This window comes from Dermacentor albipictus, chromosome 1, assembly GCF_038994185.2.
Source record: "Dermacentor albipictus isolate Rhodes 1998 colony chromosome 1, USDA_Dalb.pri_finalv2, whole genome shotgun sequence".
NCBI classification, from domain to species: domain Eukaryota; kingdom Metazoa; phylum Arthropoda; class Arachnida; order Ixodida; family Ixodidae; genus Dermacentor; species Dermacentor albipictus.
Genome location: NC_091821.1, coordinates 2,179,206 through 2,196,696, shown reverse-complemented (window position 1 = coordinate 2,196,696; position 17,491 = coordinate 2,179,206). Strand labels below are relative to the sequence as shown.

General features: G+C 48.3%; 1 protein-coding gene across 4 annotated transcripts in view; it reads right to left on the bottom strand.

Annotated features, from left to right (window-relative positions):
- The window catches only part of LOC139054626 (acetylcholinesterase-1-like), a 1,099,423-nt gene extending 1,085,614 nt beyond the window's left edge, over positions 1-13,809 (bottom strand). For 3 of the 4 annotated variants that reach the window (XM_070531932.1, XM_070531935.1, XM_070531939.1), the window contains exon 1: positions 13,750-13,809. In XM_070531932.1, the coding sequence (XP_070388033.1) occupies positions 13,750-13,769 (20 nt within the window). In that variant the 5' untranslated portion in view covers positions 13,770-13,809. Of the gene's footprint in view, positions 1-13,667 lie in introns of all 4 variants that reach the window. The other variant, XM_070531941.1, reaches the window with a different exon arrangement.
- Between the last annotated feature and the right edge of the window lie 3,682 nt (positions 13,810-17,491).

Sequence of the window (17,491 nt, the reverse complement as noted above, 5' to 3'; positions counted from 1 at the left end):
ACATGTGCCTATTGCGAGCTAAAGGTATCGATATTAATGTGGGGAAATAAAATAACGTATCAGGCGTCTTGAAACGTTTCCTTTCGTGAGCTGAGGGCCAAATACTGGGACACGTTCCATCACTGAGTGCAATTTTTCAGCCATTATTGCTCGCTTGTCGCCACTCAGTACTCACTACCAATAGTATTCTTATCTAAAGTGTTGAGCCTTAAATTGATGCTTTGAATGACGCGTTAAAACCTAACAAATGAGGTAAGTTCATCCACATGTTAGCGTATTCTCGCGCACCACAAATTGGGATGGATATGTCCACTATCCTTCAACGGCGTTGGTTACAGAGACAAGTAATGCCGTGGTACAAACTCAACAGCAAGACTTAGCCAAAGTGGAGTAATATAAACGCGTAAGTGTATATTATGTATATCCTTCCATTCTAAGAAGAAGGATGGCGAGCGAAGCTGTGTATGTGGGCACCTTAATGGCGAACTGCACTTCCGCCACGGTTCGGCCCGGCATTGCACTGTCTTCGGGATCGGCCCACGTATGGAGAGCGCATAAAGGGACATTAAATGTTACTATGAAATGAAGGTAAAGTAATAAAGCAATGCTCGAGAACGTCTAAGGCGTCAATATAATCGCGTAGAGAGCTTTAGTAACCGAGAAATTGAGGTAAATGCATGACAGGATTTGAGACCCCCTAGCAACATTAGGGTACTAGCCCGGTGACGAAGGCACTCCTCATCATAATTTATGTAACTAGTACGGCCCGGCATTGCACTATGTTCGGGATCGGCTCACGTACGGGGAGTTGCTTAACGCCTGCTTCACCTCCACCGTGGCTTGGCCCGGCACTGCACTATCTTCTGGATCGGCTCACGTACAGGGAGTGCTTAACGCCTACCGCATCTCCGCCGTGTGTCGGCCCGGCATTGCACTATCTTCGGGATCAGCCCGCGCATGGGGAGGGCTTAACGCTTGCTTCACCTCCACCACCTGTCAGCCCGGCATTGCACTATCTTCGGGATCAGCCCGCGCATGAGGAGGGCTTAAGGCTTGCTTCACCTCCGCCGCGTGTTGGCCCGGCATTGCACTATCGTCGGGATCAGCCCGCGCATGGGAGGGCTTAAGGCTTGCTTCACCTCCGCCACGTGTCAGCCCGGCATCGCACTATCTTCGGGATCGGCCCGCGCATGGGGAGGGCTTGACGTTTGTTTCACCTCCACCACCTGTCGGCCCGGCATTGCACATTACTTCGGCATCGGCCCGCGCATGGGGAGCGCTTAACGCTTGCTTCACCTCCGCCGCGGGTTGGCCCGGCATTGCACTATCTTTGGGATCAGCCCACTCATGGGGAGGGCTTAACGCTTGCTTCACCTCCACCACCTGTCAGCCCGGCATTGCACTATCTTCGGGATCGGCCCGCGCATGGGGAGTGCTTAACGCTTGCTTCACCTCCGCCGCGGGTTGGCCCGGCATTGCACTATTTTGGGATCAGCCCACTCATGGGGAGGGCTTAACGCTTGCTTCACCTCCACCACCTGTCAGCCCGGCATGCACTATCTTCGGGATCGGCCCGCGCATGGGGAGTGCTTAACGCTTGCTTCACCTCCGCCGCGGGTTGGCCCGGCATTGCACTATCTTTGGGATCAGCCCACTCATGGGGAGGGCTTAACGCTTGCTTCACCTCCACCACCTGTCGGCCCGGCATTGCACTATCTTGGGCATCGGCCCGCGCATGGGGAGTGCTTAACGCTTGCCTCACTTCCACCGCGGGTTGGCCCGGCATTGCACTACCTTCGGGATCGGCCCGCGCAAGGGGAGGGCTTAACGCCTGCATCACCTCCGGCGCGGGTCGGCCTGGCATTGCACTTTATCTGGGATCAGCCCACGTATGGGGAGCTTTTTGCTACCACAACGACACGAAAATTTCCTTGGATGGTAGAGATATACAGCTTCGCTGTAAAACATGGACCTAATCAAACATCCATCAAGATAATCTGAAGATAAAGTGTAAGCGGAATGGAACTTTAACAAAACAAATCATTTTGTGGCTATAACAAATATGAGGTGGCGCGAGGAATCCGGAAAGGAGTAATGGTGTCAGCCTTAACGTTCGCAAATGCCGTTCTATGCTTAAAAGAGCTTGTTGGAATTGGAGATTAACGCATGATCGGTGGCCTAATCGGCATTGAGGGCTCGCGGTCAGAGCACATGTTAGAGCGTCTTTGGAAGGCAGAGAAGCGCAGATCAGAGCAAGCTTCACTAAAAGGCTTGGAAACTTGAACGAAGAGAAATGGGTGGCTAAAGTGCACAAATACCTGTGCCTAAAAACGTGAACACAGATTGGATAAAGAGGTTACCAAAGTAGTCGACCAAGTATAGGGTAACCTCAAATGTAAATAGACAACACGGAGTCATCAAAAAAGGAAACGAGGGATGCAGAGGTGGTAAATTGGATGCAAAGGATGGAAACGAAAAAGACCGTGCATTTACAGAAATAAAAAAGAAGAAAAATCAGGAGGGAAAATTTGTTCAAAACTGGTAAGGATAGTGCCTTGCTATTCGGGACCTGAGCCGCCTGCCGGCAGGAAAAAAACATATCGGAGCAATTATTCGGCACTGGATGGGGCATGAGCCAGTTGCTGCAGAAGTCCAGAGACAAATCAACAGAGCCAGCAAATCGTAATGGAATAGCAAGCTATTCACCCAGGAAGAGCTGCAGAAAACGTCCACCTACTGGAAGCGCTGCGATTCAAAGCAAATACAAACATGAACTCGTCAGCAGCCGAGAGAAGCCAGGATTATTTTGTGCATTGGTAGGGAAAAGTCGCAGTTTCGCCTGAAAGCCGAAGCATCGATTGGGATAGCAAATTAGTGGACAGCTATACGAAGTAAAGATAGTAGTTTTATCGGCCGTATAAATCTGTAAACATAGGCCTACTAGCTAAATTGACAAGCATAGTGTCACGCGCGCACAAGCAAATATGAACACATCTGACTCGATGACCGCGGAAACATGCTATCAAAACGCTGGAGTGATAAAGCGCGGCGTCAGCAGCGAGCGAATTGACCTTCGAGCTTCGTTTGGCACGTAAAACCATACAATCTAAATGTTTTTAAACCTTCGAGCTGCGTCTCGCATCAATGCGAGCTAAGCCTCAAAAACACAGCGCACGGGCTGACTCTGTCCCCGTCGCTGGTGGCTTTCAAGACACACCGGCTCGGGCAGCCGCACGCGACCATCCCACTCTCCTGCCTTCCTTGCACGCACGTTGCACGTTCCTTCCTCGCTTGAGTGCAGGCGATTGAGCCGCGATCACCGGCGCGCGGCGCCAGCTTTATGGCCCTTGGACTTTTTGCGCAACCTCACGGGGACGACATAAATGCGCCTGGAGCATTTACATAATTGCCGTCGCAATAAACAGCACAAGTGTTTGATATAGCCAGAATCCTTACAGTCATACCTCATTGTACGATGCGGATATGTTTTAACGCAGAGAGAAAAGATAAAGATTGGTAGAGTGGAACAGATTGAAATAGTATCTGATTAGATCAAGCAGGCTACGTGACTACTTTTGCTGCCCTCCACCACAAAGGCCGACCTATAGGAATCACCTTTGTTTTCGCGCCACGTGCATGGCCATCTGCTCCCGCCTTCACGTGTGTCACGCGGGGCAACCAAATTCAATGAGACGCGACAGTCATGCGGGGACGTGAGAGGCGAAATAGTCTCGATTATCCGCACACACATCAGCTGCACAAAACTGCCTAATGAGCTGGGCGGAAATTATTTCAAGTTATCATCCAGACTCAAATAAAGCCCGAGCATAATGATAGGCTAAGACCAGCCAGTAATTCTCCAACAATAAAGTTCTAAATATGGATTTCTATGCCCATCATTCAATGCATTAATTTGTGAGCACTGCTATTCACCACGTAGGATGTTACAGAGGACGTACTGTGCTCACCGATTTGGAGACCAGATTTTGCGCCGCCGGTGGGCGCTCGAGCCGATCTTATTGATTGACTGATTAGACACACTTCCATTTCCGATGGTGATTATTGCACGAAGCCGAAAACATACAAATAAAATGCAAATACATGATATAGAATAAATCCCACAAGCTGACTCGTTGTGACATTTAAAATGTATTTAATACAAAGTTTACGTTATGCTGCAGAAAACACTCAATAAACGTTATTACAAAAAAGTATACTAAGAAGATGCATACAAGATATAGATGTAATCAAAAATCAGATTCTCTTTTAGAAACGCTGTGAATATATAAATATATGCCGTAAATGCAGTTACAAACCTAACAAGGAAAGTAGTCGCAATCATTATACATTATCTAAACATTGCTTGAAAACAGGTGACAAATACTTCCATCAAGTTAGGACGCTGTAGAAAGTGTTAACATGGGAACATCTAAGCAGCAAACACACCAGTTATAGAAACATACCCAGGAATTAAGCACCTTTCGTTAAGTTTCCTTTTTTCGCCGCCACGTGGCTTATCCATCTTAAAGAATTCGAAATTCCCCCTATGACGTATGCCATGATGCACAACTAAACAAAGCACAATAAAAATTTATGCAGATCCCACGCACTGTGGGAATCGATGTAAGCGAAGCTTTCCGAGCTAGATGCTTTGATTGCCTATAACTAGCGGTGTTTACGGCTAAAGCTTAATTTCTTCAATGTTTAGGCTAACACGAGAGTGGTGAGTTCATATTAAACGTGACGAAGCGTGCACCATTGCTGTTTGTCTGCGCAGTACACAGAACAGGCAGGGAGAGGTACTGCTTGAGGCGTTGTGGTCTCCCACTGAGAGGGTTGAGCGTTATCATTTACTCACATGGCACATCGCATTATGGCAGACGTATTAAACTAGTATTGGATTATGGGGCTGTACATGCCAAAACCACACTCTGAATAATAGGCAAACTGTAGTGGCGGACTCCTTATTAATTTTGACACCGTGATGTTCTTATGAAGGTGTCCCAAAATCTAAGTGCACGTGCGTTTTCTGTTTCACCCCCGTCGAAATGCTGCTGCCGCGATTGGGATCAAATCCGCGACATCTAGCAATACCATAGCCGCAAAGCTAACGCGGCGGGCACAGAAGTGTTGATTTGACGGTCGATCGCTTCCGTAGTGTCTCCTGGACCGTGCGGCGCGCTTTATGTTTTGCGTCTCTGTTTCTGCACGACGTGCGTAAGTTGCCCGGTGGACATATTTGCATGGCGTTTATTTTTCAGAAATAGCAGCAACGTACTCGACCCAACCTTGAACTTAAGCTTAACCTGTTTCCCCACAACCGCTGTCGTATAGTAGTGGGGTGTCCTTGCCTTCTCACGTCAGCTACCCCCCTCTCTTATATAGGAACTGCCGCTTATCCCCCCTCTTCTTCTCCTCTCTACAGTTCTATCTGCGTCCCCTCAGGCCTCGCACGTTAGTAGAAAGGGAAGTGCTGCAGTTTCTCCTGAGGGGAGTCACGGATAATTACAGCTGTCAAGTGGCGACGGCCAGGGAGTTCCAGAAGGCATTGTGCACATTCGACGCGGAGGGTTTAAAACGTGTTTCTCCCGGCGCCTTTCCTCTCTTACTCGAGCTTGTCAACTATATACACGCTCTGAACCACCCCCCGACGCTGTGTGCGCGACAACAGCAGCCCTAAGCAGCAGCAGCAGCTGTGAGAAAGTCGAAGAGGGAAAGGAAGATTTGCTTGAAAACAATATCATCAATGGGGAAGAGAAGTGTGGCCATAATGAAACACAGACAATGGCTGCGAGGTGCTCCGGGGTGTGTGGAAAGGTGTAATCGTTCCAGGACGGGCTTTTCGAAATACGATTGCTTGCTTCAAGTCAGTAGCACAATCAGGACGCGATGGCAACCAAAGGTCAGTGGAACGCCTCGTATTGGGCGCTCACGGGAAGACTGTGCAGGGTGATATAGGCAGGACAAGTTTTGAAGAGACGGAAGTTCACAGTAAAATTGATTTTGAAGAACGACTGAGGAATGTGGAAAAAAGTAAATGGGCTGGGAGAATATTTAGATATTTGTACAGGAAAAACATTGATATTCTGTGGAGGAAAAGAACTAGGACGCTACCAGCAAGTATTCCACCGGTATGGTGAGCAATATGGCAACAGAGAATATGAAGCGGTAAGTGAGAGAGGCAGAGAAACTCTCATGTGTGTCGGCAATGGAAAAGAAATCTGCTATGAGTAATTACTCAAGATGAAAAAGTGAATCAGCAAAGAAACAATTTATCATAACTCAAATCATTACTTTTTTCATTATCAATATTACCATTACTTTTCAAAGCGAGATTAGGATGCCTTAGAAATGCACTTATAAAGCGTCATATAAGAGGGAAGAAGAAGCGTGTGCATGCTGCGGTAAAGCTAAGGAAACAATGGAACTGGTTTCATTAGAATGTGAAGATATCTGCCTAGCGGTCGGTTCAGGCACATCTGGCGCCCTTGAATCCCTTGGATTCAGTGAGAGCAGTGGGAAAGCGAACCTCTCCGCAATAGAGATTAGTAAGAGGCGATTGGAAGATTGGTGGAAAAAAAAAGTTGGGAAACGACAAACAATGGAGGCGTACAAAAACAAAGTTTGCAATAAAGGATCAGAAAGTTTCTTCTTTAACATAGGTAGGACACTAAGCAACACAATAACAAGAGCTTGGTAGCGCAACCAACCGGCCTGTTCCAAAGGTGGCGCTCGTAGCATTCATCCATCGTCCCGTACCCCGAGCTTTGTGCTACGAGTTCAGAAGAAAAAAAGATGTTCGGCTACTGCCATCGGTCCGAACGGTTCTCAGGCCTTTCGCTTGCTGAGTCACACATTGTTGTAATGGACCTATCCTCGATCCCTATAACGTGGTCGCCCGGACGTGATTGTACAGTGAGCACGAGTCATGAAGGATTCCACGTACCAGGGACCGGCAACCAGCGTAGAGAGCCTCACCACGGTGCAGAATCACCCGCCGTCCTTTTAGCCACAAGACCCTGCAGCCTGGTTTACTCAGGAGGAGGCCATCTTCTACCTTCGGCACATCACGTCGCAGCACGTGAGGTTCCTCCACGCTCTCTCGGTACTATTACAGTGGTGGTTGAGGAGTTGCAAGACGTTGTGAACGCACCCCACAGCACCACCCCCTATGACCACTTCAAAACGACGGTGTTGCAAGGCAAGTGCGTGCCTGTGCGCAAGCGCCTCCAGCAAATTCTCACCGAAGAGGAGCTCGGCGACCGTCGACCACCAGAATTTTTAAGTCGTATGCGGTGGTTCCCGAATGACTTTTGGCTGGACGCAAACAACTCACTAATGCATGAACTGTTCCTTCAGTGCCTGCCGGAGAATCTGGTGGTCGCCTTGATTGCCACCCCAGAAGATATGTGCCTCCACAATTTTGCATACCTGGCTGACCACATCACTGACTATTCAGCAAGAGCTACTGTGGCAAAAACAACCGCTTCGCTTTCGCACCTCGACGTCCCACCTCGAGCAAAACAATTGGCAAACTTGCTGAGACCATTACTGCAATACGCTAGTCGCCCCACCGTCGCAAGCGCGACCACGATTGCCGTTCCAGATTCCCTTCTCTGTCCATTTCCCGTCCTGGCCCTCGTTGCGGTACATACTACTGATATGAGAACAAACTAGGTGCCTGCGCACGTCAGTGCCGTTCGGCTGGCTGCTGACAGGGAAACATGACGCATAGTCACTGATAGCGGCCGGTGACCCTTGCCGTACGACAAGCCATCTGTTCTACGTCACTGACAGGCTTACCGGAAAATACTTTTTCGTGGACACAGGTGCAGAGGTCAGCGTGAGTCCTGCCGTGCGACCTGACCGGCAGCGTCACCAGAAATACTGCACCCCTTCAAGCAGTCAACAGGTCTATCAACACATATGGCCAGCGCTCGCTTGCCATCAACTTGGGTCTCCTATGCACCTCCTGATGGGTGTTCATTGTTGCAGACGTACGCATGGCCATATTTGTGCAGATATTCTGAACCCCTTCGCCCTTAGTGTTGACCTCCGCCTTCATCACCTCGTGGACACGACGACTAGGACGTCCATACAAGGTGTCCTCGCACCTACCACATCAACCACCTGAATGGCACCGCGTATACGATCATTTGCGTTCGCCTCAATTTGGTCAGACTTCCCAGCCATCACGAAACCCTCCAATCTTGCGCTGCCAGTACGTAACAACGTCACCCATCATGTTGTCACCACAGGCCCCCAGTGTTCTGCCGGCCTAAAAGCCTCGCTGGTGAACTTGCCATCGCAAGCAGAGAATTCCACTACATGCTGCAACTGGACATGATCCAGCCTTCGTCGAACAGTTGGTCTTCAGCTCTCCACATGGTACCAAAGCGAGACCCAAAGGATTGGCGCCCGTGCGGTGACTACTGTGTACTCAAAGCGCGCACCATCCCTGATCCGTCTATTTTGTTTAGTTTACCCCCGACTCAAGAAATGTAGGCTTGAATTTTCGAAGCGTGACATCATAGTGCGATAAGGTGAAATGAAATTCTTCAGTGGTCATCTGTTCACTGTTTATTGCGTTATCTAAATAGAAATTAAAAAGGCGAAGATATCACTAGCCTTCTGTCGCCTTAATGCTTTACCTAATTGGTGTAGCCTGTGGCTCATAGAAGTAAATGCTAACCAATGTAAATTTAGGCGGGTGTGAAGGATTACTCCAATTTTATTCTTTATTTTTATTTCATGCATGCATAATTCAGACAAATTGCAATAGAGATAACCGAACGAAATAGTGTGTGCAAGGAAGGCTACAAGGAAGAGGGGGCTAGGTCAATTACAAAATGGTGCCGTGCATAATATAAACACAAACGCATCGTATATTTTGCCACAGTTGCCTTTTCATGTTCACTCTGAAAACGTGGTGAAATAAATGCGGGAGAGGAACCTCGTGAAATGTTTGCATGATCCCGCAGCCCGGCCATCTGGCGCACCAGATTGTTCACCTTCTACTTATGTGATCACCTCTGCTACCACTTTCGGTTCCTATATGAAATTTTCAGGGAAGTTTCATGGTCAGAGGAAAAGTACTGAAGTACTCTGTTTTTTTTTCATCCTATATAACTAATCAGTTGTCGCTGTTCCACGCTTATTTTGTCTGTGCATGAAAATCTATAGTCTTCATTGCTTAATGAGAGCCTAATCAAGGACCTCTTGAAACTTATATTGCAGTTGCGGATGATCTTTGAAAATAAATTGGTTAGTATTGCTGCACTCACACGCTCAAAGTAAAACAAATATACTGTCTCTCCCGTATTCGAGAGTACATGTAAGCATGGAATGGCTACTCGCAAAGCTGATTGGTTGGAGATGCTACTAGTCACAATCTTAAAGTGGGTATTGTGCATGCTCGCAACGGCCAACACCACCACACCACCCGCATCACACCATACAATGCAGTGATCAATATGGACGCAATTGTTTCTGCCACAGACAGTGACAGGAAACCATTGCATCTCTATGGTGCCTTTTGCTGCCTGTGGTACCGCCACCTCCAAACACTTTTCTTTTTCCAACAATGCAGTGCGCTCAGCGTCTGTCGCTACATTTCCTTCTTGTAGCGTTCCAGTGGTCGGCTGCAAATCTGCGGCCTTGTGTAAGTGGCCGCGGTCCATGGCGGTGTTGTCACCTTCGTGAACGGCCGCATAATTCTGGCGTTGTCGGCACAGTCTAGTAGTCTTCTGCTGTCTCGTAGGGGGCACGCCACCGCAACTATGCTGGTCACGAGAATGCCCTTTTTCACGCAGGCCGCACTATTACGGATCGCCACGTCAACGCCGTTGTGCTGTAAAGGCCGCTGCTGCGACCTGCACTACCACTGGCACGTTTGGCGACAAACCGACCGCCCAGTCAACGCAAGCGACGCCGAGCCGTACCCCCTGCCTCCGACTCCGGACCTTTACCACATCTGGCAACGAAGTGCTACGCTCTGCGCAGCCGCTTCGTATGGACTACAAATACCGTCACCATGCTGCAATCACTCGGGGCACGCCATCGCAACTACGTTGGTCACGAGAATGCCCTTTTTCATGCAGGTTGGTTACTTGCCGAATACTAATTGCATTCGCTCTGATAATGCATTTCTGCTTGCGGTGTCGTGCCCCACTGACCCCATTGATTGCTTTTGAAAAACATTGTTCATATCTTGCCACCAATGTATCAACGCCTACGTCGTATGCCTTCTGTTAGTGTTGGCTGGAGACGTCACATTAAACCGAGGACCCGATGGGAATTTAATTCGACGTTGGACAATTGACGTCGTAGAATTTGGTGCCACGCACAGAGGCATGCCACCAAAGACACAGGACCCTGGGAGTACGGGGAAATCGGCCTGTACACCCAAGACGGAAACGCGATCCCCAAAGTAAACAAGAGCAAAATCCTCGGAATGATCATTGAGACCAACGGAGCTAACGGCGAAACCGTGAGCAAGATCGAAGGCAAAGTCACCAGTGCCATGAAACTCATAGAGAATAACCAATAGACACGCGGGCTTGAAGGAAGAAAACGTGATTCGACTAATCCACTCATTCGTTGACAGCCACACCACCTACGTTGCCGCCTACCACAACGGGTACGTCGCGGAAAAGAACGTGATCAACACGCTCATAAGGAAAACGTACAAGATAGCCCTGGACCTCCCGGAATCGATGAGCACCGAGCTCCTGGCTCAGCTGGGCATATACAACACCCTGGAAGAAATAGTCTAGGCACAACGCATCTCGCAGCTCGAACGCCTGCCGACCACCACGACGGGAAGGTACATTATGAACATGCTAGGCATAACGTACCACAACCAGCACGGCCAGAAAATGCAAATCCCTAACAAAATAAGAGACACCATTACGACGGCAGACATCCCGAGAAACGTGCACCCCGATTACAACCGAGATAGAAGAAAGGCGAGAGCCGAGGCTCTGCTCCGTTCATTCGGCAGGGAGAGAAACGCGCGCTTTGTGGACGCAGCCAAATATCCGAAAGGAAAAAATACACCGCCGTAGTCATAGACGCAGAGTCCAAAATCGGAACCACATGCAGTGTATACACCAAACACTGGGAAATAGCGGAGGACGTAGCGATTGCGGTGGCCCTCACAGAACAGGAATGCGCAAACGGCATTAACGAATTACGCCAAAGGTCAACTTTCCAAGGAAGCCCTGTCCATTCTGGCCAAAGCGGGCAGATCCAAACCCGCTAGCTCGAGGATCATCCAGACGTGGGTCTAGACGTGGGCTAATCCAGACGTGGGCAGTCCAGCAAGCCCATGGGGAGGCGTCGAGGCAGGGCCTTGACGTTCCCCCGTGGGAGACCTGAACCCGGGTCGCGTTAAACCTTACCGGACGTAAAGGAAAGTTGTATCCATCCATCCATCGGAGCGGAATGGTAATTCTCAGACGTCTCTTGAATCCATCGCTATGGCTATATACCGCTGTTCAATGCTCTCACAATGCTGTGTTAAGTCAACTAGCAATGATTCATGCTGCTCAGTCGAAGGTGGACGATTCAATTTCTAGCCTCTCCTCGCAAGTTGACGCCCTAGAAAAAATCACGGAAACAAATCAGCTAAGTTGTGCAAGCTCTGTAGCCGATCTTGGTATGGCTAAACTTTCCTCAGAAACTACTTACGAACAAATGCGACGACGCCGAGAATCGTCTCCACCGCTCAAACTTACTGTTTTTTGGCATCACCGATAAGCAAGATGAAACGTGGTCAGTCTAAATCGTGTATCATATCATTCTGCTCCAAGGACCTCGGTATCACCATTAACAGTCATGATATTCAACGTGCCCACAGACTTGACCACTTCCAGCCACGAAAGAACCGCCCAAGAATTGTCAGTTTCACGAAATTCAAAGACAAAGGGGATATTCTGTGTGCCGCTTCAAAGCTAAAAAACTCGTCATTTTCAGTCCGTGAAAATTATTCTGCGTGTGTGCGCTTCGCAAGGAAGAAACGTTTTTCGTATGGTCGGCAAAGTACTGCTTTTTTCAAAATTCGTTTTGATAAGCCTATTATGAACAACAAACAGTTTGTGTACGCTGCTGGAACTGATTCTGTGGTCGAGATAAGTTCATAGCGCTCACCGCATGCACCTAAGTCTTTGGCGCACCACCCTTTGGGAGCTCCCAAGCGCACTAATGCTATCTTCGGCTGGTCGTTTCTGAGCACTCTGGAGCGCTCTCGCCAGCGGCGTTGTCTTCGGCTGGTTGAAAGAGGGTGCGCGCCCTGCGTTTGGCTGGTTCTTCTCGATTGCTCTCCTCTATCTTGGAGCGCTCTGAGGCGCTCCGAGCCCTGTCGTCGGAGCAGGCATCGAGATTGAAACGTCATCGCAGCGCCGCGTCGCTGCTGTTGGCGACAGCCCACCGTAACCTTGGCAACCTAGGCCACTGCATGCTGGCGTCTCGACGAGCGTTCGTCACGCCGGCACGTCCGCCGGTTTTCCCGGCAGCGCCGGGAGCTTTGGATAGGCGAAAGATCGGACGTTGGCAGTAGTCACGTGGTTTCGCATCAGCAATTTCCTCCTCCGAGAGCGAGTCGCACGTTCGGCTTGCGCGCTTGTCCTCTACCTCTGAGCTCGGGAAACGACCGATCTACCCTACTCTGCTTCGGGGCATACATGCGACCAGTCGAAGATACCATAAGCCTGCCCCCAAAAATTAATCTTTTTCAGTTTTACTAACCCTGGAGGCTTACGAAATGGGTTCTACTTAAATTGAGGACGACGCAACGAGATATGGAAATAATAATGGTGGGTGTAACGTTAAGGGATCAGAAAAGAGCAGATTGGGTGAGGGAACAAACGCGAGTAAATGATATCTGAGTTGAAATCAAGAAAAAGAAATGGGCATGGGCAGGACATGTAATGAGAAGGGAAGATAACCGATGGTCATTAAGGGTTACGGACTGGATTCCAAGGGAAGGGAAGCGTAGCAGGGGGCGGCAGAAAGTTAGGTGGGCGGATGAGATTTACAAGTTTGCAGGGACGACATCGCCACAATTAGTACATGACCGGGATTGCTGGAGAAGTATGGGAGAGGCTTTTGCCCTGCAGTGAGCATAACTAGGCTGATGATGATGGTGATGATGCCTATACAGTCCATCACTGGTACCTTAAACGAGAAGTTCTTTCTTCTCTTGTTCTCAAAATGTTTCGTTTATTACTGCACAGAAAAAGTATATGTTCCCGCTATTATCAATGTTTATTTTTTAAATATATACAGCTTTTCCTGTCTCACTTGGGAAAAATCACTATATTGTTGTTACGGGACCCTTGTTCAACGTGTTGTCAATCTATAAGTAGGATTCAAGGAAGCGTCCAGCTAATGGCAACTGTTACCACGCAGGCCCTCATCCTAGAGCTGAAAACAGACCGACTTTCCCTCTCTACCGATTCGCCGTGTATATGTGATCAGGGGCGTGAATTGATCATAGTTGTTGCGAGTAGCTGACCTAAATTGAGGCATCCATTGCCCTGGGATCAACGAAAACCAGCCCTTTGCCTTCGAGTTTTAGGAAACCAGGAGCTTACATCACCAGAGGTTAGCGCCTCCCTACACCTCAGTACCTGTTACAGCAACACGCGGAAGTTATGCCAACTTACGCAGCTAAAAGCAGGACTCCTAAGCGTTAGAAAGGCTGGTGTACGTATCAGCAAAAGGGGAAAATGGGTCCGGTAGACGAACCTTGCATGGTAGCCAGCCATTGAGTTGTGTCGGATCCCTTTTCTTCAGCGTCAAATGGCGATGATGATGAAGCGCTTTGTACAGTGGCACAAACCCGCTGTGGGAGATGGGCTACAAACCGGCTGTTATCGTAAACGAACAAAAATTAATTTATGATAACTAGTGTAATGTATAATGATTCTCCATTTTCTACAGAAAGGAAGAATGAAAAATAATTTAAAATTAGGTTAGCACCTCCAGTAAACGGTAGTGTTGAGTTTAAAGATAACTGTATTGAGGAGTGGGTTAATATGCGCAGTTTCGAATATGAATCCAATATTACACACTAGCTATTCCTATTCTAAAGAATAACTACTCGACATTTTTGAATGCAGGAAGCTAACCAAATATTTCGCTATAGCACACTCTTAAAGTGTTCTCACTATTCTCTGCCTGCTATGCAAGGCATGACCAATTATCGGAACTGAAACAATGACAAAACTTTTCGAAGAGATGATGTAATCAAATGTGTGATGAACGTTTTGGTTTCGGTTTCGTCGCAGAAGCCTAGAATACAAGCTGTGAGATTTGGTTCTAGTCATTTTATGTATTTGGAAGTTCTTACGGCGACGAGATTTTGTGAACTTCGACAGCGTCTGCTTGGAGCTCGAAGCAGGTTTACCATCGGAGAGGGTTCAGCAGGGAATATGAGGTGATGTAAAAACAAATAACAGAAGTTCAATACATTGTTAGAAGTGAGCGGTACGCTCTAAGGTAAATACCAAAATGTTAGGCGTGTGTGCATGTGCACGCAAGAGCAGATATGTCTCTCCACGTGGCGGCTCGCTGACCTTAAACCCTCTACCATCCGGTCAACCTCGTTTCCTCGTGCTCCCTGTCAGAGGGCATTGCCAGGACACCGTGCGTCAACCCGCACAAAAGAACGTGGAGGGAAACCTCTCCTTAGCGTGGAGAGGTTGAACGTAGGACAGAGGAGAGTAGGATTTGCACACTCCGCGCATAATCCCGTCGTACACACGACGGACAAGCGTGACGGTTAGAAAGGTCGTGTCTCAGGCTGCGGATCTATTCCATTCATTGCCGCACAAAGTGAACCGCAACAAACTGCCCCGCCACCGAAGAAGATACCGAGGGGCAAGGGACGACATCCGCTGGATAGGGGGATGACGCATGTGGGTGCTGGTAGTCGTCGTCGGTTGTCGCAGAGCTCTCTTCAGCACGAAACACTGTGGGCATTTTCCCCCTTTGCTCAACGTCTCGGTCCGAGTCTAGATGCCTCAGAAGGGCCTGCAACACTTTCCCGTTCATAGCACGCGTCAGCAGAACTTCGCCATGACTCAGTCTCTCAGTCAACAAGCGTGAGACAAATTCTTGCTGAGCTCCACCAGGCTTATTTTGCACTCGAAAATGACAGTTTTAGAGAAGTTACAGCCACACTAAATGCACGCACAAGTTTATTATACGCTTCACAAGACATGACTCAAACCAAATGCGTAAACCAAAATAATACCCTTCCCATCTCTAGCTCAGGAAAAAAAAAACAAGTTTCATGAAACGTTTGAGGCTGTTTTCCGATCTAGGGCTTCGACTCAGAGGAACGGCGACGGCCCTGTCTGAGAACGTGACCAAGATAGATAACTTCCGCTTGCGCCATTTGCCATTTTGCTGCCTTGGCGGTTAAGCCTGCTTCCCTCAAGCGGGCCAACACTGCCCTCAGATGTTGCATATGCTCCCACCAGGTTGTCGGATACATTGTGAAATGATCTAACTAAAGCGAGGCTAACTCTTTCTGTCCTCGCAACACTTTGTCCATAAGGCTTGAAAAACAGTACCATGAACTTTTCAAACCGAAGCTCAAGACCTTAAGGCGAACGTTCTCAACGGAGAAATGAAGGTGGCATGCCTGCTAGCTAGTTCTCTGAGGAGAACCTGGCGGTAGTCTCGAACTAGATCCAGTGTAGAAATGATTCGGGTGCTACTAACCTTCTCGATGTTCTCTCAGATGTTTGGAATAGGATAAATCTGACATCTCGTGATCGTGTTTAGCCTGCGATAATCTACGCAAGGACGTGGATCCTTGCCTGGTACCTCAACTAAGATGAAAGGTGAGGGTTAATCGCTCTCGCAACGCTCGATTACACTTTGAGTCAAGATTTTCGCCACCTCTGCATCCGTTCTCTCACGTTGGCGCGCTGACACTCGGTAAGCCTTTGAACGTACCGGCACCGAAGTAGTGATCTCGATGTCTTTTGTAAGAACCGACGTCCTTCCTGACCTATCTACGAATAAGTCCTGAAATTCTAGCACGATTTCCTGCGACTCTCGCATGACCAAGCTCCAGCTGTTCTTAAGAGACTACCTCCCTGATTAGTTGTTCCATAGCCTCTCCGTTAATGACTGACACACAGAAGTTCTACTCGAATCTCTTCGGTAAAGTTTACCCGTGCAAGACCTTTGTTTGGGTTGCTTTGGTTTTTCTCGCAGGGTGGGGTCCATGTTTTGCTCGGACTTCATGGCTGAACTGTTCGCCTCTAACATCCATTGTAGGCCTTCTGACGTAGGCGCTACAATCAAATCTGGCGACTGCTCATCCAGTAAGTCAGCTGCTGTCACTACCAGGACCTCTGCCTGTGCAGATCCAAACTCCTGCGTTTCCAACGCGGCGGCATGCATGAGCGCCGGTGAATGTGTGTGTCTGCCAACGTGTGTGTTCGTGTTTAAGCGTGGACGCATGCGAACAAATGTGGTCGTGTTTGTGCGCGCACGGCTGAATCTGAGTGCGTATTTTCATTGTGCGAGGTAGAGAGAGAATGCGTGTGTGCGCGCATGCGAGGGAGAGGGAGACTGTTTGGGCGTGTGCGTGCCTTCGTATTTGCGTTTGCATGCGCGCGAGGGCGTGCATGCAAACGCAAATACGCGTGTATGTGTGTGTGAGCGTTCGCGTCATGCAATGTAAAAAAAATTTCTTCAGTTTACGGTCAAAGTTGTAGGTAAAACGTTGCCGGACACTTTTCCGTCAAATGAAAAACGGTGTTTCCGTAAAACGGACAGGCCGTAAAAATTATTTCAGTTAAATGGAAAACGGTGTTTCCGTAAAACGGACAGGCCGTAAAATTATTTCCGTTAAATGGAAAACGGTGTTTCCGTAGAACGGACAGGCCGTAAAATTATTTCCGTTAAATGGAAAACGGTGAACTCCGTAGTTGTGATAACAGAATCGACCGTATTTTGCAAATAAGAAAAACGGTGAGTTCCGTAAAACGGAAATGCTGTAAATTGAGCCCCGTACTTGTGATTATAGTACATGACCATACTTTGGTAATGATGAAACGGGGACTTGAATGCTCGTGTTCTTGAGCCAAATTGTTTCGTTCATTGGAATAAGTTATTTTGGTCAGTGAACCACCCAAGTCGTACATTACAACGTGGATAACTTGCAACATCATTTAAGATATAGCTGGAAATGGGGCAGAAATAGCACACAGGAAATACACCAGACAGAACGTGCTGTGTTTGCATGTTTCCTCCTAGTGTAATTGTTTTCTACACCGCTTATTCTTCGTGGCAGTGTTGTCATGTTGCACTTGGGTTCTACACCCAACATGTACACAGCATACATACAGATTTGTGTTCGAGAAACAACAAGCCACTTGAATCTGAAAAAACCTGTGTTTATTCTGCTTTACTGAAAAAAGCAGTGTATGAGACGGGGCTAGTTGGTATTCCATGCTGAAGTGACCAT